Source organism: Heterodontus francisci, chromosome 1, assembly GCF_036365525.1.
Source record: "Heterodontus francisci isolate sHetFra1 chromosome 1, sHetFra1.hap1, whole genome shotgun sequence".
Lineage (NCBI taxonomy): Eukaryota > Metazoa > Chordata > Chondrichthyes > Heterodontiformes > Heterodontidae > Heterodontus > Heterodontus francisci.
In genome coordinates this window covers 119,553,334-119,580,857 of record NC_090371.1, presented here as the reverse complement: position 1 = coordinate 119,580,857, position 27,524 = coordinate 119,553,334, and the positions used below count along the sequence as shown (strand labels likewise).

Genomic DNA, 27,524 nt, shown 5'->3' with positions numbered 1-27,524 from the left:
TTGTTCATCTGTGGAATTTTGTTAGAGGTAAGCTCCACGAAACAAACCAAAGAACTCATTACAAGCCTTACCTACAATCTGCTACAATAAAAATTCATCAATACTTAAAATGGAAATTAATCTTTTTTCCTCTGTCAATGCTGGAAATGACTGTTTTTGATTGTTTTTCTTATCATTCTTCAGGATTTAAGCATCACTGAGAAGGCCAGCATTTATTGCCTATCCCTAGTTTCCATTGAGAGTTGGTGGGTCTTGTGTGTTGAAGGTACTCTCACAATGCTATTAGTTAAGGAGTGCCAGAATTTTGATCTGGTGATAATAAAGGAATGACAATATATGTCCAAGTTAGGATGGTGCAGGACTTGAAGCAGAACTTGCAGGTGGTGGTGTTCCCATGCACCTGCTGCCTTTGTCCTTCTAGGTGGTAGAGGTCACAGATTTGGGAGGTACAGCCAAAGAAGCCTTGATGCTATAGATGAAGAATGCTGCTGCCATGGTACACTGGTGGTAGAGTGAGTAGATGTTTAAGTTAGTGGATGAGGTGTCAATCAAGCAGACTGCTTTATCCTGCATGGTGTCGATCTTCTTGAGTTTTGTTGCAGCTGTACCAAGGCTACATCAGGCTGTATCACTGAGCTCTTTCCGATATCTCTATCCTTTCCCTTATATCTCTATCCTTATCCAAAGCTGTTGCTCTCACACAAAGACAAAAATCATAAACCATGTCATGCTAAGCATGCTGGGAATTAAAATGTCATTAAAAAGCTGAGCCAACATGTTGTTAATATATAAAAGAAAAATATCACTTCAAGCCCAATATGACATGTGGGCCTAGAGTTTCCGCTAGGTTGTGCTGCTATTTTAAGCACAATTCATCAAAAATCAGCCAAACCAGTGCAGAAAATTGAGGAATTTCAAGCACAAACTATGCCCAGTGCAAATCGAGTTTCCGCAATCTTTTGCATGAGTTAAAAAAAAAAAATTGTGCTGGAAGCTGACCCTGCCATAAAACTGCTACGCTCCAAAATTGAATTGTCACCATGGCAAATTTTCACTAATTGCACAAATTTGCAGGCCTATGAGGAGGCTCCAAAAATTAAGCTTTTTTTTAAGGCGCCAGGACACTGCTTTCAAATGTTATTTTTCTAACTTACTAAGAAACTGACTGCTATACATCAATGCAACTAATAAATAACTTTGTATAGTGTTTTTAAATTCATTTTCAGTTACTTAAAATTGGATTACTCACAGGTGTTGGACCAGACATTCTGATTAAAAATGCTTATTTTTTGTGATAAACTTATTTTCAATTGTATTAATAAAACTGCACCAGGTTACTGCTCTTAAATATATCGAATAATTTTTTTTAAATGCACAACTTTTTAAGCAAAATTATGTTCTAAAATGCTACCTGATTGCACTGGGTCGTAGCAGATTTTATGTTTGCCAATATGCAAATGAGTTTGAACAGAAACTTAAGCAAAAAATACACTTTTTATAATTAGGACAATTTTGAGCATAATTTGCACCCAGATCACCAATTGTGCTCAAAGCAGAATCTCTTGGCCATGGGTCTGTTACTGGTTAGACAGCAACGTTCATTCGGATAACATACATCGATAAAATTACTGGAGTTTTCATTTTGTGTTGTGTTTCTGTTTGCCATATTGCCAATGATATCAAAATACCTTCTTTGAATAGATTTATTTTCCATTGCCAATTGTCAAAATGAACGATGATACCAATTTTGAGAGTGTTGAAAATAGCCTACAGTGAAAAGAGTTGTCTCTTTGAATTTGCTCGTTGAATTTCCTGGCCATTTTACAGCCAATGTTTACGCAAATCTACAGCACATTTTTTTTGTTATATTAGGCACTAAAGTTATGATGTTGCCAGCACTGTCTAGACTGTAAACCAAAATTAATAACAGTAAAGGGCATGTGATGTATTCTTTTCTAATATTGTTACTGTTATGGTCCTGCCAAAATGGAATTTGTGGTATTTGATATCTTAATATGTGGCTTTTATAAACTATGTATTTTATTGTGGCGTATTTATAATCAAAAAAAACTTTCACTAAATAATTATACTGATCATTATCACAATTGTGACATATTTTAGTGTATTGTTTATCATATCTTAATTTCTATAATTAAGCAATATTAATAATGATGTCTGCATTAATCAGTGAATAAGGTGAGGTGAGAGTGACTGCCCTTGACATCAAGGCAGCATTTGACCGAGTATGGCATCAAGGAGTCCTAGCAAAACTGGAGTCAATGGGAATCAGGGAGAAAAATCTCCGCTGTTTAGAAACGTACCTAGCACAAAGGAAGACAGCTGTGGTTGTTGGAGGTCAATCATCTTAGCTCCAGGACATCACTGCAGGAGTTCCTCAGGGTAGTGTCTGAGGCCCAACCATCTTCAGCAGCTTCCTTAATGACCTTCCTTCAATCATAAGGTCAGAAGTGGGGATGTTCGCTGATGATTGCACAATGTTCAGCACCATTTGCGACTCCTCAGACACTGAAGCAGTCCTTGTAGAAATGCAGCAAGACCTGGACAATATCCAGGCTTGGGGTCATAAGTGGCAAGTAACATTCGCGCCACACAAGTGCCAGGCAATGACCATCTCCAACAAGAGAGAATCTAACCATTTCCCCTTGACATTCAATGGCATTATGATCGCTGAATCCCCCACTATCAACATCCTGGGGGTTACCATTGACCAGAAACTGAACTGGAGTAGCCATATAAATACCATGGCTACAAGAGCAGGTCAGAAGCTAGGAATCCTGTGGCGAGTAACTCACCTCCTAACTCCCCAAAGCCTGTCCACCATCTACAAGGCACAAGTCAGGAGTGTGATGGAATACTCTCCATTTGCCTGGATGGGTGCAGCTCCAACAACATTCAAAAAGCTCGACACCATCCAGGACAAAGCAACCCACTTGATTGGCACCCGTCCACAAATATTCACTCCCTCTACCACCGAAGCACAGTGGCAGGAGTGTGTACCATCTACAAGATGCACTGTAGCAGCGCTCCAAGGTTACTCAGGCAGCACCTTCCAACCCCGCGACCTCTACCAACTAGAAGGACAAGGGGCGGCACAATGGTGCAGTGGTTAGCACCGCAGCCTCACAGCTCCAGCGACCCGCGTTCAATTCTGGGTACTGCCTGTGCGGAGTTTGCAAGTTCTCCCTGTGTCTGCGTGGGGTTTCGCCGGGTGCTCCGGTTTCCTCCCACAGCCAAAGACTTGCAGGTTGATAGGTAAATTGGCCATTATAAATTGCCCCTAGTGTAGGTAGGTGGTAGGGGAATGTAAGGACAGGTGGGGATGTGGTAGGGATATGGGATTAGTGTCGATTAGTATAAATGGGTGGTTGATGGTCGGCACAGACTCAGTGGGCCGAAGGGCTTGTTTCAGTGCTGTATTGCTAAATAAATAAATAAAATAAATAAAAGGGCAGCAGATGTGTGGGAACACCCCACCTGCAAGTTCCCCTTGAAGCCCACACCATCCTGACTTGGAACTATATCACCGTTCCTTCACTGTTGCTGGGTCAAAATCCTGGAACTCCTTTCCTAATAGCACTGTGGGTGTACTTACCTCACATGGACTGCAGCAGTTCAAGAGGCAGCTCACCACCACCTTCTCAAGGGCAATTAGGGGTGGACAGTAAATGCTGGTCTGGCCAGTGATGCCTACATCCCATGAAACAAATAAAAAAAATACAGGTCACAATTAATTCAATTCTTGCTGTATTCATCTATTTGATTTGAATTGTATGCAGTCGTTGACACCTTTGAGTGTAAGTTAATAATTACAACTGATGTAGATTGTTATTAGATTGACACAAACAAAATATTAGGGGCAGAAATTAAAAAAACTCTGTTAAAAAAAAGGGCAGGAAGATTTTTTTTAACACGGAAGGTACAGGCTTTTTCAGTAAGTTACCAGAAAAGAACATTGAAGTAAGCAGCAGAAAGCAGTTCAAGGGCAAACGTGTTTTGTTTGTGGTGAGAGCAGGGATTTATTGGCAAGGAAGCGTAGAGGTAAAATTGAAATCAGTTGAAAAGAGGATAGGCTTGTTGGCAGAAATGTTTTTATTTTCTGACAGCAGATATTCTTATTATTAGGCTATTTAAATGGGTCAGGGAGAAACTTCACATCACATTATCTGCTTAGAGGTTTTACCTGTGATTGTTCACCACTATCCCTCAAATAAGGTGAGTCAAGTCAATTGTAAGAAAATTGCCTAAGGTTTGTGCAAGGAACCATTTTGCATGGTCTGAATGCTCTTATACAGCTCTGTTCTTTCTTGTGTTCTTATAATAGCCTGGTGCATGTTTATACTTGCGTGAATTCATGTGATTGATATCAAATAGTGATATCATTATAAAACTTGCACGCATTTCAGACTTCCAACTTTCTAAATTTATTTCACCAGTAAATCCTTGTAGGCAGGACTATCATTTATGATCTAACACATACTGCATTTATCAATTATGCAAAGGAAGTATAGTGTTACTGATTATCTGGAAATTTTTTGCATGTAGTGCTTGAGCTGTGAGTAGGAATTCATTTCCTGTTGAAACGAAGTTGGTCTTAAATTAAGTTATATATTCTATTCTTACTGATTAGTTGTAAAGATAGAGTTTAATTTTTTTAAATCAGACCAGTAATAATGCAATTATTAAAAATGGTTCCTTTCTCAAATTGAATAGAATGTTCAGATTAAGACTCTATGAATAAAGCAACTAGATGCATTCCACCTTTGCTGCTTAACATCTATCTGCAACATCAAGTGGCAGGACAAAATCCCTAAGACCAAAGCTCACGCAAAGTGCCGCACACCTGATACGGAGAGCATGCCCATTAGAGCTCAGCTTCACTGGTTCGGCTATACGGTTCACATGGAGGATTCCTGCATACCAAAGGCGGTATTCTACAGCCAGCTGAGCATGGGAACCTTCACCACAGGACGTCCCAAACTTAGATATAAAGACATTCTGGAAGCCAATCGCAGAGCTTGTAAGTTGGACCCCACAGCATAGGAAAAAACAATCATGGGCAGATCCAAATTTGAGGAGTCTCTGTCATCAAGAATCTCAACAGTTGAGGAGAACAGAGTCAGGTCCCTACAGGACAAGCGAGCACGCCGCAAAGCCAGTGCCTGCACCCAACCCTCCAACAGCGATTTCATATGTAATATTTACAATCAGTTCTGCAAATCAAGATTTGGATTAACATCGCATATGAGATGACACCAACTTAAATGGTGCATAATCAGTCTCCTTGCTGAACACTCATCCATCGAAGTGACGGGAAAATCCATCAAATACCAAGACCTAGCACTGATTCTTGTGGAACCTCACTAGTAACAGCCTGCCAATCTGAAAATGACCCATTTACGTATTCTCTGTCTTCTGTCTTTTAAACAATCCTCTATTCATGCTAATGGTAATGGTCAAGTGAGGGATATACTGGGCCATGAGATTACAGATTGTGGCTGAACATAATTCTGCTGCTCATGGATACCCAGATATGTGGTTGGAAGCTCATCTCAGGGTCAAATATAAAATCAAAGTTGCAAACAGTCTGGTGAAGACGGATACAAAGTACCATTTAATGTCTCTGCCATTTCCTTATTTCCCTTTATAATTAGAAATGTAAATTGTAAAGCCATTGATAAATCCGTTTGAGTTGGTGTGGGCTTGGAGTCACTTATCGGCTGGGAGAGGGTGAGAAGGGCAGGTTTCCTTCCCTAAGCGACAACAGTGAACCAGTGGGGATTTTATGACAGTCCAATAGACTCATGGGCCTGGATTTTACGGACCCCCCACACCAAAGAGCAGGATGGTGGCAGGGTGAGGGCATAAAATAGAGTGGGAGGCTGGGGTGCCGTTCCCGACCTGCTCCTGCCTCCGCTGCCATTTTACGTGGGGCGGCGGCAGGAAACAGCCTGCCCGCCCCAGATAATCAAGGCCCTTAAGTGGCCAATTGATGTCCACGCCTTCGCCCGCAGCCACGGGGATTTTACCCATGGCTGGTCGGGTGGCCCAGGCCCGAGAAAAGCCGCCTGACAAAAGCAGGCGGCTCTCTGACGGTGGGGGGGGGGGGGGGCGGTGGGCGGCCCTCCTGGTCAGGCACTCTGTGCCAGACGGAGGGCCTCCCCTGATGCCCCAACCACATCCAATGTTCAGCACGCCTCTCACCCCCCAATTGATCACCCTTGCCTTGCCGGGGCCTGACCGATCTCCCCTGGTGAGGCCCCTAAAACTTACCTTCTCCCAGGGCCATCCTTCCTCTTCTTCCCGAAGCTGGGCTGCAATCCTAGCAATGGCAACCGCTCCCAGTGCTGTTGCTGGGACTAAGAGCCTCCAGCCCACTGATTGGCCAGCAGCTCCATTAGGCAGGACTTCCTGCCTCAATGAGGTGGAAGTCTCGCCTCAGATCTATTAAAGGCCTGGGAACCATAAAATCTGAACTGGATCCCCAGGCCAGGCGGAGGCCGGATCGCCATCGACTTTTCGGTCGGTGGACAGCTCCCGTCCGACGAGGGTAAAATTCAGCCCATGGTCAATTTTATTGATCAGCTTTTTAGTTCCAGATTCTCTTTTTTAAACGGAATTCAATTTTTTTAAACCGCCATGTTGAGAGTTGTACTCATGTGCCTGCATTAATTAGTCATTGCCTCCATTGCTAGTTCAGTGACATATCCACTACAATACCATACGCTTGTTTTGTGGAGTTCACCTAGGTTTTGTATAAGGTATCTAGGACCATGCTTATGACAGAATGATTTGCTGTTACAATAAATAATCGCTGCACTGAATAAGTGATAAAAGCTCAAAGCAAAATACTGCAGATGCTGGAAATCTGAAATAAAAACAAGAAATGCTGGAAATACTCAACAGGTCTGGCAGCATCTGTGGAGAGAGGAACAGAGTTAACGTTTCAGGTCAATGACCCTTCTTCAGAACAGAAGTGATAAAAGCTTCTGAGTTCTAAATTTGCTCATCAGTATTACTAAAAAGCAACTAACTTTGTTAATAATTGTAACTCTTCCTTTGCTAATTCATTCTTTCCCAGAATCTTAAAACTGTAGACTTCTTTACCACCTATGTCTTCCCTGCTATCTATCACCTGATGACTTTTAAAACCTAAGCTTGATGTCAACTAATCACTACCTCATTTCCTCTACTGCATTTTTCAATGTTGGTGCTATTATGTTTACGGGTCTTGGCCCTTTATCAATTTGTTTTTAAAAAAGCTGTTGGGATGAATCAGAAGTAGCTGTAATATTCTCTGATGAGCTGCTATTAATTAATATTGCCTGCTGCTAAGGGAATTTGTAAGGTGGTCTTGTGGGTGGCCTATTAATCATTACTAATGACTTCCTGACAGGTTAGATATTGATTGATTATTACATGCCTATAACTATGCTTTAATGTAATCAGGAGAATTGAAAGTCAAAAGTATCCATTATGAGAGTGTGTCTGAGAGTGTGGTGGGGGAAGTGATGAGTTGCTCTTGCAGAGAGCTGGCACAGACACGGCGGGCTGAATGGCCTCCTTCTATGTTGTAACCATTCGTGATGGTCAATATTGAGAAAATACATTGGGAGAAGATACATATTGACTGAATGTATTTTGTTTTCATTTCTTTGGATGTCAGAGTCATTCGATGAATCTGGCATCTGTTTTCCTGCCAGCTTGCAAAACCATCATGTTTATACTGCAGTAGTTTGACAAGCTGAAAGTTGGGGGAAAATAGCCGCTACTGCACCAACAGTTCTCATTCTCAGCTTGTCTTACCACACAACTAGTTTTCTGTCATTTACATTGGGGACAGCATAGGGATTGGACTCAAAAAACTTGAAACTTTTTAAAGTTTAAAAGCAGTGCTATGTATCTGTCAGCATGAAGTGTGAGTGTGACTGAGAGAGACAGGAGCAACAACGGAAAAGTGAAAACAACGGGGCTGTGGCAGTACATTTGTTAACTTTAGGTTTTTTGGTGGATGCTAGATTCACATTGGTACCAGAAGTCCACAAGATGTGTGTTTAAACAGGATGTTAGATCTGACCATATTCGGATCTAAAACCAATCGTCACTTGAACTTTCATTGCGGATGGATTTTCCAGTCATTGGCAGGCAGTGCCTGTTCTTCCTAATACACTGTTATTACAGATTGTGAAAGAGCACCAGACAGAAAATCACAATAATCATAACATCCCCACATTTAAAGAAGACAATCCATTGGGTAAATGGAACAAGTGATTTTAATGAAGTATTGAATTAACAGGGGTGAAATTCAAACCCCCCCCAAAAATGGGCATAGGGATTATGATGTGGAATGAACCTCCATCGTTGCTTCTGATGCAGGTAGCATGGCAAGTTCGTACTGCCGCCGAACTAACATGATCACAGCATGCAGTAACCGGTAACTGTGCTGTTGAGAAGCTAGCTCCAGTTAAAACTAGCCTGCACTATTTAAAGGGTTATGATTGGACCAAGTGCTGGACTGTAATGAAATATAGGTATAATTGGCTTAATTAGGTAGAATTTAGATATAATTCATACATTATACCTTTTAGAATTAAAGAGTGACTAAATGGTCAGTTTTGAAGACTCACTGAAATTCCCTTTAAGGGCAAAGTTAAAAATCCATGAACATCCCTGTTACAATGGAATGTGTACCAGAAACACCTTTGAAGTTAAATGAGAGATGCTATACATGTCCCCTACTGATAATTATAATCCGAATTAGTTGATAATATTAATGATATAGACAGACTGACTTAAAGGTACCTGACAAGGTACCATCAAAGAACCATCTTAGATGAAATGCTACCTACAAAACAAAGATGCCACGTAAACCTAATTTAACCCAAAAAGGAAAAAAAAACAGTTACTGCACAAATTTAATTAAAAATCTTTTAAGTATAAAACACATTTATAAAGTTAAGTCTTAGTAGGACTATAAAACACTACAAACATTTTGACCAGATAAAAGCTCACAACTTAATGAGAAGGGAATTCACAGCAGATAATTAATTGGAATAAGTAGCTAATGATATTACCATAATTGGGAATAAGTAATGATATTACCATATATGGATACCGAAAGCAGGAAAAACACACACAGAAAGGTAACACCTACATTCCAAAAGATGATTTAATAGATTAGAAACAGTATAAACGTGAGAGTTTTGAATCAGAATATCAGTGGTATTGAAATTCCTCATCTATGCTACTCAACCTATGGTAAGAATGGCGGACTACATGACAAGAGAATTCTGCTCTTAACTGAGAGTGTTTTGTCTTGTTAAGCAGGAAGCTTACTCGGGGAATTTAAGGTAACAATTTATTTTGAATTTTGATGGATATTCTAAGATATTTTGCTGTAACATTGTCAAGGTTGAACTTTTGGATTCTATTTTAGAAATAAGATTATGTTTTACATCTCTCAGTAATCTTTTATATTGTACTATACTTTGCACTTAAAAGTGTATTGCATGTTAAATTCTTTAATAAATATATAAAAGCTAATAAATCATCTCATGTAGCATTCTGTATACAACTACAAGAACCCCCTCTCTGTGTCTCTTTAAGTGGAGAGATACGTATTGAAGAGAGTTTCCCAGACCCTTATAATATTAGGGATATTTATGACTTAGCCATAATTATTAAAAATAGGCTATCCGAAAGATGGTAATATTCTCTGTTAGTTTTCTTTCTTTGAGGGAAAACTAGTTCAATTCTTCGAACCCAAAGTAAGTGTCTATAAGAGTTTATCTGGTTTGAACTTAATTAAAGGAGATTCATAGAGATGTACTCCTGATTTGGTTTAGTCCGATAAGAGGTTAAAGTCATAAATCACTTCAGATGTCACTGTGGAACTCATTTTGACATGGAAAACAATGTAATTAGGGCACATATGGGAGACAATGGGCTCCAAGGTTTTTCAAAGCTGCACTGGAGACCTTGATCGAAGAAATGCGGAGGAGAAGAGACATGTTCTATCCACATTTTTATTTGCATCGCCAAATACTAAATGAATGATATACATCACATCAAACTACATCAAGATGTCATCATGGCTACTGGCTGCTGGAAATGTCATTCTTTGATTGTCCAATTGAGCACACTATAACAGAATAGGGGTTTGTCATGCTAAGAAAGAATAGACTTGCATTTATGAAACAACCTTATCATGTGTTGCAGAACGTCCCAAACCACTTCACAGACAATTAATTATTTATAAATTGCAATCATTTTTGTTCTATGAGTAAACACTATAAGTTGATTTGCACCGTGCAAGGTTTTACAAACAGCAATGTATGACTGACTAGTTCAGCTGTTTAGATGCTCTTTTCCCCTTTCCCTCCTGGGGCCTTTTACTTTTGTAGAATAAAACTCTGCTGACTGACCCAACCATGAGGGCATGGAACTCTGATACTGATACCAGGTAAGCTAAACTACCACACAGGGTTGGTTCTTAAAATTAATAACTATAGTTGGAAACCCAGCAGTCCACTACTGGTCCATCTTTTATGTGGTATATTCTGCGTCATATAATACCAGAGTCTCAACATTTCCATCAATAGAATAGAGACCGGCTGCACAGAGATGGAGCATTGGAATTTGCATAGAATGGGGTAATTTTAACATTGGGTGGTGGTGTAAAATGGCCGATATTGAATGAGCTGCCCACGATACACTAGGTTCAATTTCCTTTCCATTAAAGTCAATGGTATATAAAATTGGGCGAGTCAAGCAATTCAATAGTACCATTTTACATAATCATCCAAAGTTAAAATTAGCCCCAATATGCTTAAATGTGCAATTTCTCAGTGTCAAATAGACATCACAAATGGAAAAATTCCTTCCTTGTTTAACCTCAAATCTTACTTCAATCTATGTGGACTGACTATAGTACAGAGATGGCAGCAAAGGTAATTATAATGAGGATATAAATGTAAAAACTGATTTAATATCATTAATCAATCATAAATCAAGGAGTAAATTAAAAGATTATTTTCTTACCTTTCTCTTTCGGAGTTTTATGGTGCAATCTGCAGTATTATAATTATTTGTATTTTCCTGTAAATGTAATATTGGAGTGCTCTGCTTTGAAACATTTGTAGTATTATTTCTGGTATCAGAATCATTTTCAGCTTGTCCTACATCTAGACTGATTTCCTCCAGAAAATGTTGATCCAAACTCTCCTTTGAGCATATCTGAGATACAATTATGCAATTCACAGGGGTAACCTCTGATGTCATTTGTACATCACCATTAGTGACAAGACATGAATGAAGAGATAATTCAGCCATATCATTCATAACCTCCCCATCACATTCATCCCTTGGCACATCATGTTTTCGACGCTGCTGTGCAACAACTGCAGTGTGGAGAAGCTCCTCTGTTGGAATAATTACATCCAAACCCTTATCCAGGTCTTTCTTTGGTAAATCCCTCAGATTTAATTCCTCAGAAGACTTTAGGTGTTCAGACTCACTTGTTTTCTCGTCACCTTTTGTCTCTTCTTCAGGAACTGAATCATAATCAGGGTCATTATCTATTTTAAAGTTCTCAGATATATTCTTGGTCACTTGCTCAATCTCTTCTAATGGTGATATCTCAATAGCTGCTCGTTCATTCCCTGAGGTCTGCAGTTCTCCAGCAACATAATCTTCCTCACAACTGAGATCTGAATTTTCATCAGAGACATGGACTAGAGTCTCTGTGCTTGCTTCTAATGGCAGAATGTACTCCTCACTTCCATGATTATCATTTTCATCCACTTCTCTTCTAGGGTCACACCGTAGCTTTGCTTGAAGATCAGAGTTATGGCAAAATTCTGGTAAAGAAATACTGGAAAACCTTTCCTTCTTGTCTGATTTTGATATTTCATTGCTTTCCATACTTGGTTTTAGATTATCAGTCACAAGTCCATGACAACAGACTGCACCAGAATCAACAGAATCAAATGAAAAGCCAGGCCAATTGGTCACATGATCTTCCCAGCTTCTTTTCTTATTCGCTAAAGACATGTCATCACAATCCAGTTACAGAATTTTCCAGGCGTACATCAGAGAGAGAAAAAAAATCAGGGAGACCCATTGACTTTCTCCATGATAAAGGACCCTTGGCAGTTACTGTTTCTCAAAGCCATGTTAACAGAATCTGTGTTGCAAAGAAAAGAACAGTTTCAGAGGTTTGACAAAAATGCATCTGCACAGATAAAGTCACTATATTCTGCGCCAAGATCTTTTTCATCACAGAAATGTGATAAATATTGCCTTTTTCAAAACTTACATATGAATGTCAAGACCTTCAGTTCACTAGAACATGTGCTGACATTTAAGTATTAAAATGTATGAAACAAAAGTTATTTGAAAGTGATTACTGAAAGAGCTTCATGTGCTTATATGAACGCAATAATAATGAACATGACTGAAGAAATAAACTTTACATTTTGTATCTGTATTTTATTAATATCGACTTAATCATTTCTTTTCATTGAGAAACATAAATGATAATATGTGAGGTCATAATAGTTTAGATGGTGTCATTGCTAGTTAGGTACTATTGTTGCCAATATTAATTCTTCATGGTAAATTCCCAGTACAGTTTCATAACTGTTTCTTAAAGTCATAGTAGACGGATAATTTTTCTTATTTAATGGGATATGGATGTCGTTGTCAAAGTTAGCATTTATTGCCCTTCGCTAATTGTCCTTGGGAAGGTGCTGAGCTGCATTCTTGAAGTGTTGCAGTCTGTGTGGATTAGTTCCTTAGCAGTTTTGGTAAAGCTGAGCATTTTAGAGGGCAGTTTTGAGTGAACCTCACTGCTGTGGGGCTGGATTCACATAGAGGCCAGACCTGGTAAGGATAGCAGATCTCATTCTCTAAAGGACATTTGTGAATGAGATAGGTTTTTACAGCAATCCAGTAGTTTCATTGTCACCATTATTGATACTAGCTTTTTATTCCAGATTTATTTAGTCTCCAGTTGCCATGGTGGGATGTGAACTCGCATCTCTGGATTATTAGTCCAAGCTTCAGGATTACTAGTTCAGTAACATAACCACTATATTACTGTACCTGTATATTCCACAATAATCCATATTCCATTTCTGCCATTTCCCATGAAAGATAATATGATTTTGATGAATGACGACTGCAAACATGTTTCTTGAATTATTCTGTTCTTAATGTTGGAGTGAAGGTGCAATTAAATAATGATAATAGATCATTGCCCAAAATATAATTTAAGTGCTACACATCTGAAGGAATGTTTTAAGGAAAGATCACAAAAAGGCATATATTTAAACCTTTCTTAGATCTAGAAGTAAGCTTTTACAAAAAGGGTGCCATGTTTCAGATGATTAGTTTTAGAGAGTGACAACACCCAAGTGGCATCAAATACCAACAATAACTATTCAACTGACTTCAGACTGAAAAACAAAGTCTTACAAAGGTACAAGGAGGCAGCACTTTGACACATATAATCTGGTGGTTAACAACAATATATTTTTTATCATACAGCTGCACAATTTGAATATCTCGAAGACTTTTTTCATAATAATGTGACCAGTATTTTCTTTGTCAAATTTTGTGTGATAACTCTCCTCTGAATCACCTTGGGATGTTTACTGTGTTAAAAGTGCTATATAATTGCAAGTTGTTATTGTACCTTAACAACACACAGAAGGGAGGGAGGGGGAAGAGATCCTGCCTGAAAAACCTCCTCAATTCTTTTGAGGAAACAACAACCCAGAGCGTTGTGAATCTTTGGAATTCTCTACCCCAGAGGGCTGTGGAAGCTCAGTCATTGAGTATGTTTAAAGCAGAGATTGACAGATTTCTAAATACCAATGACATAAAGGGATATGGGAATAGTGTGGGAAAAAGGCATTGAAGTGGATGATCAGCCATGATTGCATTGAATGGCGGAGCAGGCTTGATGGGCTGAATGGCTTAATCCTGCTCCTATCTTCCTATTTTTCCTAACCCAACTGACCTGTGGAAAGCCCTTTAACATGGTGTACCTTGACTTTTAAAAGACATTTGATGAAATTCCACCATAAAAACATAGGCTCAGGGTTACCATTGACCAGCAACTGGACCAGCCATGTAAAGACATAAGATTACAAGAGCAGAACAGAGTTGGGTATTTTGTAGTGAGTAACTCACCTCCTGTTTCCCCAAAGTCTGTCCACCATCTATATTACACAAGTCAGGTGTGTGATGGAATACTCTCCACTTGCCTGAATGAGTGCAGCTCCAATGATACTCAAGAAGCTTGACTGGCACCTCCGCCACCATTTGAAATATTCACTCCCTCCACCACTGGTGCACTGTGGCTGCAGTGTGTACTATCTACAAGATGCACTGCAGTAACTCACCAAAGCTCTTTCAACAGCATCCTCCAAATGCACAACCTCTAACATCTAGAAGGACAAGGGCAGCAGGCACATGAAAACATCACCAGCTGTAAGTTGCCCTCCAAGTCATACACCATCCTGACTTGGAAATATATTCGCTGTTCTTTCACTGTCGCTGGGCCAAGATCCTGGAACTCCCTACTTCAGAGCATTATGGGTCTACCTACACCACATGCACTGCAGTGGTACATGAAGGCAGCTCACCACAACCTTCTCAAAGGCAATTAGGGATGGGCAATAAATTCTGGCCTTGCCAGTGACACCCATATTCCATGAACAAATAAAAAATAATACTAGGAATTTAGAGAAACCATGGGACTGTTAAGAAATTGGCTGAAGAGTAAAAAACAAATATTTGTTAGAGGAATTATGTCAATGTGGGGGAGGTGCTGAGTGGGTAGACTCAATGCTCAATGTAGGGAACATCACTATTTCTAATTTATATCAATGACTTGAACTTTGAGTGCACATTAGTCAAATTTGCAGATGACACCAAACTGGGAGAAAGCAGTGGATTCAGAAAAGGCAGCTTGGAAATTATAGAATGAGTTGGACAAAATATGTGAAGGGATCGAGCAATGACAGGTGGAATTTAATGCAGACAAGCACAAAGCATGGTACATAGGAAGAAACAGTATGTGACATACTTGCTCTACAAATGGTGTTCTGAATTAAATTGTAAGAGGACTCAATACTAAATATGTTGAACTGATACAGAACAGCAGTCAACAAAGCCAATAGAATATTGAACTACATCATAAGAGTAAAATACAAGTCAGATATAGTCATGCTCATACTGTACAGTGCTTTGGCCAGATCACACTGTACATACCAGTCCTGGTCTCTAAGAAACAAGGGAGAAATACAAGCACTGAAGGCAGTGCAGAGAAGAGTTACGAAGTTGCTCCCTAGTGCTGGGATCTAAGTTATGAAAACAGAATGGAGAGACTTGGCCGGGAAAGGAGGCCTCTGAGAGGTGATTTTATGGAAATATGTAAGTTAATTATGGGAATTAAAAAGGCAAATCCAGAATAATATTTTATAGGTCCTTAAAATTAAATTCTATAAGAACATCTGGAGACATCTGGAGACATCTGGGTAGTGGGTTTAGAACATAATTTCAAAGTAAGTGCGGTAAGCAGATGCAAGAACATTTTGAGAGATTGTCCATTGAGTGCAGGAATAGGTTCATGCAGAAGCATATCTAATATAAGCAAAGACATTTAACATGAATAAACATTCTCGTGAGAGTTCCGTACATGCCAGCACTTCCTTACAAGTTAGTTCCCTGGTTGGTATGCGTGGTTACAGGCTGTGCATACCAGAATGTTGTTAAAAGTTTATCATCTGAACAGAGAATGGAAAAAGTATAAAATATTAATCTAAACAGACATTCTTAATGGAAGAAAACTCAACCCAACTTGACCAGCATTATATTGACTCTTCCTCTGTTTCCTGCTTTCTATTCATGGGACTGTAATTTCAAAATGATGGGATGTATAAGAAATGCAACCAATCCTTTGGGACTTGAAACACTGGAAAGAAAATGCCAAAGCCATACAGATCACAGATCACAAATGTATGAATTCCATAAGGATTATGCAGGCTTTTGTTCATCCAGCCAACACAATTTGCATTATGACCTTTTTCACAAAAAGGAGTGCTATGTTGATTGCAATGATTTATGAGGGCTTTTATTAATTTGGCATCTTATTCACTAAAGAATTGATTTCACTTGGTCCACGGTCGTTCGAATGTTTGTCTCATAAAACTTTTCAAAAATTCTATTTTTGGAGATCAACTTTCACGTTTAAGCATTTCTTCTTTGCTGAGGCGATTTTCTAAGATACATCTTTTCATAATTGATTCTATAAATTAAATGCTTGTCTTACCTCACGAGTTTGTAACCTCCCAAAACACAAAATATACATTAGATAGGGTACAAATGATGTGTGGAAATATTAAGTGGCTGAAGTTGGTTCCAATAAAAGCAACTGCATAAATGTAAAAGACAGATATTCAATCAGCTGAGTAAATATATATACAGCAACATACTGGGTAATGTGTTTTGTTATTATTAAAGAAGCTGACTTACCTTAAATTGAGCTTATCATCAATGACCCTGTTAAATGAAGAAACCACTAGAATGTTTACCCTTGACATCTTCCAGTAAGAAACAGTTTTAAAATGGATGAATTAAGTTTTTTAATAAAACGTAATCTTATCCAATAAGTGTGATAGTGTTGTGTTCGAAGACCTAATTTCAAAACAGTAGGCATCAGCTGATACAATGGAGTTTAAAAAAAAACTATGCATAGGTGGCACCAGGAAGCAGAGGTTTAACCCTCCATTTTGTTGTGTTCCCATTCCCAGTGGAGCAACTGAGGAGTAATGCCAAGGAGAGATCAGCCATCTCCCCACAGGACAGAGGGAAAATCAAATGGAGAGTCTCCATTGGCTACTCCCATGTTCCTCTTGGCAACCAGAAAGAAAAAGCATTGATTTGGGCCTGGGAGAAAGAATGACTGAGACCACGTTCTTGCTTGGGCACATAATAAATGAGGCCAAAAGGGAGGAGGGAGATGGAAGAGAACCAGCAAGTTGGAATAAAGGGAAAAACAAGGGTACATATCTTCAGAAGACAATATACACTCTCAAAAATGCTTTTACAAGTTTAACAAAATGATTTACCATAATTTTTTAAAAGAATGATCTGGACAGTAAAGTGCTTAAGCGCTTGTTACTTTAATTAGAGGATGCAGACCTGATGGACCGAATAGCCTCCTTCTGCACGGTTACAAATCTGTGATTCTGATTCTGATTCTACTCTTTTTCAAGATTCTGTCATGCAGCTTTGACTGAAGCAAGGTGACTTATGATTCAAATTGTAATTTTTCTTCTGGTCAACAACAATTGCTCAAACCCTAAATGTGTTTAGCAAAAGCTCCTGTGTAAATTATAAATCAGCATTTGGAAATGGATAGGAGGAAGGAATTTATGGGAGTATTTTTTTGACAGGGGAGAGACATGTATGCATTAAGCATTTGTCTGCTCATGTCCAAATGTGGAATTTATGGACCATTGTCTCTGAACAAAAACAACACAAACCAGAAGCCACTTTGTAGCAAGAGAAGTATCCTTTAAAAAGGTCAATGTTTTTCTTCTTTTATTGAAAAATACACTAGAAGTAGGTGGGGGAAGTAATGGCTCCTCACTTTTCTGTGCTGTGCTCAGCCACTCCACCCAATATAGTGCTAACTGTGGTGACCTTGGTATCTGAGAATGAAGCTGCATTGTCATAACATTTACAAATATTGCAATTGGATCTCAGGAAAGGTCCAATGCAGGTATACATTTGAAGGATCATTACATTCATGAAAATTATTTAGCAAAAGGGTGGCACAGTGGCGCAATGGTTAGCACCGCAGCCTCACAGCTCCAGCGACCTGGGTTCAATTCTGGGTACTGCCTGTGTGGAGTTTGTAAGTTCTCCCTGTGTCTGCATGGGTTTCCTCTGGGTGCTCCGGTTTCCTCCCACAGCCAAAAGACTTGCAGGTTGATAGGTAAATTGGCCATTATAAATTGCCCCTAGTATAGGTAGGTGGTAGGGGAATATAGGGACAGGTGAGGATGTGGTAGGAATATGGGATTAGTGTAGTATTAGTATAAATGTGTGGTTAATGGTCGGCACAGACTCGGTGGGCTGAAGGGCCTGTTTCAGTGCTGTATATCTAAATAAATCAAAAATCAAATTGTTTTCTCATATCTTGAAGAATTAAAGACCTTAGGTTTGTGCTGAGGTAGCTAATCCCAGCCAGGGGAGCAGTGAAAATACCAAAATTGACTTCAGGATCGCCACAGAAAGAAAGCAAAAAACAAAACCATGGGTTGCATTTCCGCTCCTAATCACTATCCACTGACCTTTGCCAAGGGCACAGAAGAGGTCAGCAGTGAGTCCTCCACAGCCACCTTAATCTGTTGACACTTAGTCACAGGGTTCACACATATAAAGAATGGCTACTTGGGTAGGGTATTAGAGAGCCACTGGCACTTGTGTGCAATTATATCCCAGCAAGAGTCAGTGCCTGCAAGACAGGAGGGACAAGGAAAGAAAAGAGAACAAACTCGCTCGAATAAGCAGTCAAGGTTGTGGAGATCAGTTACTTCTTCTACACACTAACTTCTACATAAGGACTGTCACCATTTATTCTTCATAAGACTATTAGTCCACATTCAGATATGCTTTTTTAGAGCACAGGCATAAGCTATAATTGACCACTGGGCTGCAGGCTTCATACAACAGGGTACAGACAGGAGGTCTGACAGCCAGCAGCTTGAAAGGAAGACAGAGGTGTAGCCATGCACCATTATCTGCTGTAAAACAGAAGCTGTAATGCATTCACAGATGTGGGATTCTAATACATCAAAATTACTTAACATTTACTCGACATGGTTTTTTGCTGATGTACTTGCACATATGCTAGCACTTTGCCTTTAACAGACATCAAACGTTTGATCAGTGAATGTATGAGCAAAGTTCCAGGCCTGGTAGGATTGTCTGGTACTTAACTCTCCCAGCTCTGAAAATGCTTTGCAGCTTTTGAAATGCATGTATTTCCTTTGCTATAGCAGCATAAATGATCATGTAAAATTTGGAAATTTCAAATTTTTAGGAGAAAATTTAGAGAAAGATCTGGAGTCGTTCTCCAGCACTCAGAGTTATGTGTGACACTAAATAATCAAACATCAACAGCAAGGATTCCAAAAATATGCATGAGGGCCATGGCTTCAAGTGCCATACCAGCATTTCAGTTCACAATGCAGGCTGACACTCCAATGCAGTACTAAGGGAATGTTGCATTATGGAAGATGCTACATTTGGATGAGACATCCAGCCAAGGTTCGATGGTTCAGGTAGATGTTAAAGATCCCATGGCACTATTTAAAGAAAAGCTGCTCTTCTGAGTTCTTCCAGTGTCCTGGCCAACATTCCTCCTCCAACTGGTCGTACCAAATGAAAAAACAGATGAACTTATGATTCATGTCACTGCTGTGAAAAATTTTACTGGTGAAGAGTGGTGGCAACATTTAGCTAAATAATAAGTCACAGCACTCGAGGAGTAATTCATGTGTGACAAGTTTCAATGTAATAAGGTTCTGTATAAATGTAGGTCTTACCATATCAAAAGCTGATTTCTTACTGTAGTCTACCCATAAATCAAATCCTCAACTCATAGCATCTTATAAAAATTCTAACAGCTAATAGGTCACTGAATAAAGTAATGTTTAAAAGTTCAACATCTCTAATTTATGCCTTAAATTGTTCTATTCTTATTTTGTGAACTGGATAATGTCATGACTTTTAACAGTTAATAGAAGTTTCAAACCATGATATCATCAGAGGAAAGAACATAGAGAATAATCCAGAAAAGACAATAAAATTGATCAGGATTTCAAATATTTGGTATTAGAAATTAAATTAGTGTTCCAGTGCATGTCGGAAATTAATAACATTTGACATTAACAGTTTAAGGTATGATTACGTTAATATGTTCTTTTGGTAACAAGGTACAAATTAATTAATCCTTCCAAAGCATATGTTAATTGTGCCATACTTTCATTGTTACGAAATGTGCTTTCATTTTTATTTCAGGAGTTCAAATCAGGACAACATCAACTTATATGGGCGGCACAGTGGCGCAGTGGTTAGCACCGCAGCCTCACAGCTCCAGGGACCTGGGTTCGATTCTGGGTACTGCCTGTGTGGAGTTTGCAAGTTCTCCCTGTGACCGTGTGGGTTTTCGCCGGGTGTTCCGGTTTCCTCCCACAGCCAAAAACTTGCAGGTTGATAGATAAATTAGCCATTGTAAATTGCCCCTAGTGTAGGTAGGTGGTAGGGAATATGGGTTATTATAAATGGGTGGTTGTTGGTCGGCACAGACTTGGTGGGCCGAAGGGCCTGTTTCAGTGCTGTATCTCTAAATAAATAAATATTTATATAGCACCATTAATGTAATAAAATGTCCCAAGGTGCTTCACAGAGGTTCACATGACACCGAGGTTGCAAACGGTCTGGTTCAGCCACAGACAGTCACCAGGGAGAGGGATGGAGTCAGTAGCTGGGAACAGAGTTTGTGGTGGGGACCAAAGACATTGGCTTCAGTCTTCCCAATATTTGTTTGGAGGAAATCTCTGCTCATCTAGTTCTGGATGTTGCACTATCTGTCTGATAATTTAGATAGTGGAGGGGTCAAGAGAGATGGTGAACATGGCAGGTTGAATATTAAACAAGGCATGTAGATGAGAATTTAGAAATTTGGAGCCTTGGAAGGTTTTCTAACTTTTATGCTATCTCTGAAGCCAAATCCTAATCTGCAATTTGTATTTTGAAATCAGGGTAGTCAGTCCAAAATGGTGACAAATATTACCCATGCTTCTTATTGTATTCTTATTGTAACTGCTCTGTAAAATTATTTTATGATGCAAATAATCATGGGTAATGACCAGCAGTCTATATCAGACAGTATCATTACCAGCCTAAAGGCTACTTCCTCGTATTCCCACTAGATGATCAGGAATGAATGGCTGCATCGTCAATGCAAGGCAGTCTATATTTATCCTGAGACATGAACAGGGAGTAGATATAAAAAAGATTGGTTTTTATTGAAGTTCCAGCTACAGACAGGAACTTCTCAGCAGGATGCTTGAAATATTGCCACGCAGACATTTGTCCTCTTGTACATGGACACCACAATTTTTTTTAAAGATGCAGGTTCAAAGTGGTTCAAATGGAGTCAGGGGACCTGAACTGACACAGTTTGGGTTATTTCAATTTCTCTTTCCAAGAATTGAATGACTTTTTGCTTTTTCTTTAGTGCTAATTAATTTTCTCTCTTGAAGCCACTGATTCCTGCTGAAGTATTATACCATGATGCTGGCTATCTTCCAGCAACTTTTCCTATGTCAGCTTACACAATGAGTGTTGCAGATTATTTGGCAATTGAGGGCACCTTGCAATTACTGTTGTATGGTCAAATATATACATAAAATGAAGCCATAATCCACTTCCTGGTAGATGTGTGACCACATTCCAAAACTGATTAAAAGCAAAATATTGCAGATGCTGGAAATCTGAAATAAAAAACAAGAAATGCTGGAAATACTCAGCAGGTCTGGCAGCATCTGTGGAGAGAGAAGCAGAGTTAACGTTTCAGGTCAGTGACCCTTCTTCAGGAAGGGTTCTGAAGAAGGGTCACTGACCTGAAACATTAACTCTGCTTCTCTCTCCACAGATGCTGCCTGAGTTGCTGAGTATTTCCAGCATTTCTTGTTTTAATTCCAAAACTGATTGTCCCCTTGCTTGATGTCTACACACATGCACATTCCAGCAGGATTTAATGGATAGCAATCTGGAATGGGAATCCCAGCAAAATTGTCCACTTCCTGGCCCAAGGGCACTGGAGCACTTGTAGTCTCCAATGCTACCCCAGCTGAGATGAGTAAAGAGCAGGGACTGAACAGGGAACGCAGATTTGATTCCACTTTGGGCAACAAATCTACCCGTTGAGTTATTGGTGGAGCCAATGCATTTGTTTTAATCAAAATTGACAACATAACTTGCCCCCTGAGAATCTGGTTTAGGAACACAAACATATGAACATATGCCAAGGAGAAGAATAACAATAAACAATAAAGTTACAAAACACTTCACCTCCCAAAGGTCAAGCTTCTTTATCTTAATATCTCAGAAATGCTAACCACAGACTTCAATATCAGTAGACTATCAATCTTAAGATAACCAGTGTTATCAAGGCTAAATTGCATTCTTCTTACTTTCTAAATGACCTGGTTGATATGGTGGAGAGATGGACCACTCATTCTCAGATAATCCATTAGATTCAGTAAGATACATAGACACAGATACAAAACAGCTGAACAGTAGTAAAAAAACTGATATCACATGCTCAAAGCACCCATTGTGAAATAATGTACTTTACCAAATGTCAGCGGCTTGTAAAATAGGATAACCATGGAACAACTATAGCTTCAAACATACATCAAAAGTACGTAGCAGAGTAAGTGCGGCATTGTACGCAAGTATCAACATCTTTTGAGCTGTGGGCACTTTATTGTACATAAGACACCAGTAACAGAGACCATGCGATATCTTTATTCATCTGTAACTTGAAAATATGTCTTTTTTTACAGAGAAACATGACACGAGTCTGCATATTTTTATGTGGTAGCTTGATGGCATTTAGAATTGTAAACAGAATTTTCTTACAGATTTTGAATGGGTTGTGATACAATCTGAACATCTCAAACTGTGCTTATTAATGTTTTTCTGATTAGTTTAAGTAACTGATTATTCCAGTATAATTTCCTCCACTAAACAGTGCTTCATACTGCCGCGCATTCAGTAAAATATATTTCACCATCGACCTCTTTAACATCCTGGGCTTTAACAGGCTTGTACTACGAGAACTACTGTAAAACAGAAATTCAAGTAAAATCTTACCTACATTACACACATCCAGAGAAATGACTGACAGCATTATATTCCAAAATCTGATCGCAATCCTAGTACAGAAGTTTTAAAGGTTTTCTCTTGTTTGCTTTACTGAGATCAATGACCTACTCCAAGCAGTTTCGTTCAGCGTGTGATACTGAAAGCACACATACTGCAGCAGGAATGAGACTAAACTGAACCGAATCCTATCAAGTTATTCCCAGCGTCTCCTGTCTCCAAAATTCAGACGAAACTAATGTTTTGTGAAGGGGCCCAATGACCAGGCCCAGACGGGCTGGAAACTATTTCCTGCCTCCAAGAAGTATATACATGTGTGAGTGAGTGAGTGAGTGCATGAGAAAAAAGACGCAAGAAAGTAAAAGAATGCAAAAGGGGAAGATACCGTAATGGCAGGATGCATAGTGATTCAAGTCATTGTGTATAACTATTAGATTCAGTATTTTCTTATTCGAACATGTTATAAACATAAGGAGTGGATAAAGTGCAAAATCCACTTCAGTCTCAAAAGGTTTCCTTAAAATAGGAACTGACATTATCTTACTATAGTAGTAGTGGTATTCATTTATTTATTTAAATGTCACGGATTCTAAAGTGGATAACATGCATTATTACCTTTCCTGAGAATCCTCCAGAGCAACAGATAACCACCAACAATGTAAATTCACAAGGGCAAACTCCATCTTGAGCATATTAGAATTGTGCTGACATAAAACACACAGCAACAGAGCTTTCCAGTTTGACAGAGTGCCTGAATTGGATCACTAGGACTGCCCACAGCTTATGTATCCACATTTATGAAAAGACTTTCTGAAACCATCATCTGTTTATCTTTTTTCCCCATATTTTTCTTCCTTGAACAACTTCCTCTCTGTTTCTCCGAGCGACTTTCAGGCTGGGAACTATGTTCACCATTTGGTCTTGATTAAAAGCAGACAAGCACCTTTGTAAAAGCCAGAACTAAGCTATTGCGGATCACATTTTTTTAAAACTCTAATTAGCATGCGGTTCAGTAACTGTGTGCGACTAAATAAATGCACCAGCATTACATATTGTATAAAAGGCAACAACATACACTTCTTAACATGAACCATTAGGATTACTTGTGCACTGTTCATTTTTTTTTCTTGCTGTGATCATGGCTTTAATTTCCTTTACATACCATAGAATGACATTTTGGAATTAAACACAGCATCACGTCATCCACGGTGCTGTTTTAAATTCATAAATGTTATTATCACTCACATGGAAACTGCATAGTTCAGAAATTAACGGGATTGTCAAAGGTGTTGTAAAAATGCTTGATGCTCAAAACAGTAACTTGTTCTGGCTACTATTCTATAGGCTACAAGATTTAGCTGAACTTGTGAGGAGAGAGAGAAAGTTTGTATGAGAAGAAAGATGACTGAACAGAACATTAATATTGCAATGAAATTTGGATTCAATTTAACCTTGTTTAATTTCCTCAATGATTTAGAAAATGTTAATTTGTTTTGGTGCTATAAATCAGAATATAGTTAATAAATAAGTGGGACATTATATAAAATGCGATATTCAAAATGTAGATTATGAATTTCACTGTTGATAATGATGATGACAAGGTGCATTTAAAGATATTGTTCTTTCCTTTTAATGTAAACAATGTATTGGGCCATTTTACCATCAGAATCAATTTTTGAGTTTTTTTCCAAACACCAATTGAACTTAGCAACTGCAAAGAATCTCATAGTGGGTGGGAGGAAGGCCAAACATAACATAGCACAGATGGCCCAGCATTTACAGAAGATGTAAGTGACTTCTGGATATAAGAAAAAGCAAAGCTATCTCTCAGCTAAAGCCAGATCCACTGTAAAATTGGCTCAATAATGAGGACATTTGAAAAAGTACACAAATAAATTGCATAAATACATTTTGAAATGTTAGTTTTTTCCTTCAAAGGATATATATGTGTGTATATATATGTATATATATGTGCATTATATATATGTATGTGTATAGATATAACAAAATACCCATTACACAGACATTTTCACTCAGCTGTTTAAAAATCAAATGTTGAACACAGTACCACGAGTTCCACAAAAATACACTCAATCAATAGTCACCCATTCAAGATTTTCACCACCTTGAAAAGATCCTTAAAAGAGTAATTTCTGATTGCAACCAGCCTCCCTACACCCACCCCACCCCCACCCCTCTCCAAACAATGTCTTTTTTTCCATTCCTACAATGCTTGAATTCCTGGTGTAGCATATTTTGGTTCTATGGTCTGCAATAACCTTGCATCAGGACAGATTTCTTCTACCCCAATCTAGAACAGTGCAGAAATGTCACAGCTTCCTAATGAATAAAGTGTTTACGCACTCCATGATCCCATTAGAATATCACACTTTATGCAATGTATCTCTACTAAACACCTGAACTTTCTCAAATAATCGAATAATTTTCTACAGTATCTGAAGTAGACAAGGGGCTTGATTCTGAAAGATGTCTGCAAACACTGAGACAGATCCTGGTGAATATCACTGTACTCCCCCCAAGACCAATACATCCTTCCTGAGGTTCAGTGCCCAAAAGCTGAATTCAGTCCTCCAGATGGGGTCTGACCAAGACTTTGTACAACTGAAGTATAACTTCCTCTCCTCTGTATTCCAGGCCCCTTGAGATGGAGGCCAACATTCTATTAGCCTTATGATTCCATTTTTTTATATTTAAAAATGTGCACATGGGAATTTCTATTTGTTAATCATGGTGTAAACAGTCACAGAAGGACAGTGGAACCCTGCTGTTGGTAGTAGAACAAATTAAAGAAAACAAAGTCAAAGATAAAGAATAGAACCAAGCTTAAAAGAACTGACTATGCTCTTGTTATTTACGTGAGGAAAAAAAAATCTAAGCAATAGTGCAGCAGGCCTCCAAAACCATTCGTTTGTGTCCTCTTCAGGTGGACTTTCTGGCAGAGGTCGGGAGGTCTGCATGATCAGACTAATGACCCTGAGCTAAATAATTATCCAGGGTATTAGTGTCGATTTGTTGCGGGTGCAATTCCCACCTTAGCAAACAAGCTCCCCAGTTCCCCAAAAGCAGAATATTTCGGCCAGCATTTTGTAGCCCACTGAATTTGTTGTTCAACAGCTTCAGGACTGGGGTAGTTGGGAGGAGAAGCTAAGCTCCAGTGCAATTGAAGGATTAAGTTAACAAAAGTCTTCCACACACAGCTAGCAAACTACAGTTTCAGCCTTGATTTAGATTTTGACAAAGCTGATCCATGCCTTCTTTGCGGAATGGATCACAATCTTTTTATACCACAATCTCATTTAGGGTTGGCAGAAAAAGAGATGCTTGTGCTCAGCACTTGATTCACATAGGAAGCATTCATTATCTTCACGCAGAGGGTTGATAGAACAGAAACATTGGTGGAAGCAGCATTCAGAATAGCTTTTAAAAAGGAAGTCGATAAAGATAGAAAAAAGAAAATGAAAAGGGCAAGGCAATGAGACTAAATGGATAGTTCTTTCACAGAGCTAGTACAGCTTGATGGGTCTTCTGTGTTGTAACATTTTATGATATTAATAGATATGTCTCAGATAAGAGGAAGAGGTAACTAAGCAATGGGCTTTCCAGAGGGGTTCTCTCAATTTCCTACTTCAGTGGGAGACCAGAGGAACCCCCAGATAAAATCAGAAAATCATAGAATGGTTACAGCATGGAAGAAAGCCATTTGGTCCATTGAGTCCATGCCAGCACTCTGCAAGAGCAATTTAGCTAATCCCACACCCCCACCCTTTCCCCGTAGCCCTGAATTTTTTCACCTTAAATTGATGCCCTCTAGTTCTTGATCCTTCTGCCATTGAGAACAGTTTCTCTCAATCTACTCTGTCCAGACCCCTCATGATTTGAACACCTGAATCAAATCTCCTCTCAACCTTCTCTTCTCTAAGGAGAACAATCCCATCTTCTCCAACTATCCAAGTTACTGAAGCCTCTCATCTCTGAAACCATTCACATCAATCTTGTCTGCACTCTCTCTAATGCCTTCACATCTTTCCTGATGTGCAGTGTCCAGGATTGGACACACCACTCCAGTTGAGGCTGAACCAGTGTTTTATACAGGTTCATCATAACTTCTTTGCCTTTGTACTCTATGCTTCTATTTAAAGCCCAGGATCCCGTATACCTTTTTAACCATTTTCTCAACCGTGTCAATGCTCATTTTATCTATTTCTGTCATTTCTCTGAGGTTTCTGATCACCCCCCACTAAAGTTATGGCAGTAAATTAGGAGAATTCCCACAGAATTTCTGGGCCCACATGTTTAGAAGCTATTTTCTAAGTTACTGATTTAGGGACTGATGGAAGATGAAAACATGTGAAACTAATGGAAAAACAGCTAATTAAATTGTAAATTGGCTTAGCAATCAAAACAGAACAAAGAACTGAGAGTCAGTGATCTGTACAGTCCCATGGGCATTATTTCTGATTCATTGTTGTTTAGATTATTCACAAGTAACGTGGAACAAGCTAATTCGAATA

At 39.0% G+C, this 27,524-nt stretch overlaps 1 protein-coding gene across 4 annotated transcripts in view; it reads right to left on the bottom strand.

Moving 5' to 3' along the window:
- The window catches only part of dlc1 (DLC1 Rho GTPase activating protein), a 527,354-nt gene extending 503,730 nt beyond the window's left edge, over positions 1 to 23,624 (bottom strand). Inside the window, exons 1-2 of one of the 4 annotated variants that reach the window (XM_068034855.1) lie at positions 23,608 to 23,624; positions 11,059 to 12,202 (exon numbers count right to left, since the gene is read on the bottom strand). In XM_068034855.1, coding sequence (XP_067890956.1) covers positions 11,059 to 12,069 — 1,011 coding nt within the window. In that variant the 5' untranslated portion in view covers positions 12,070 to 12,202; positions 23,608 to 23,624. Of the gene's footprint in view, positions 1 to 11,058; positions 12,203 to 22,983; positions 23,249 to 23,607 lie in introns of those variants that run through there. The other 3 variants (XM_068034845.1, XM_068034837.1, XM_068034864.1) reach the window with 3 other exon arrangements.
- Positions 23,625 to 27,524: the final 3,900 nt, after the last annotated feature.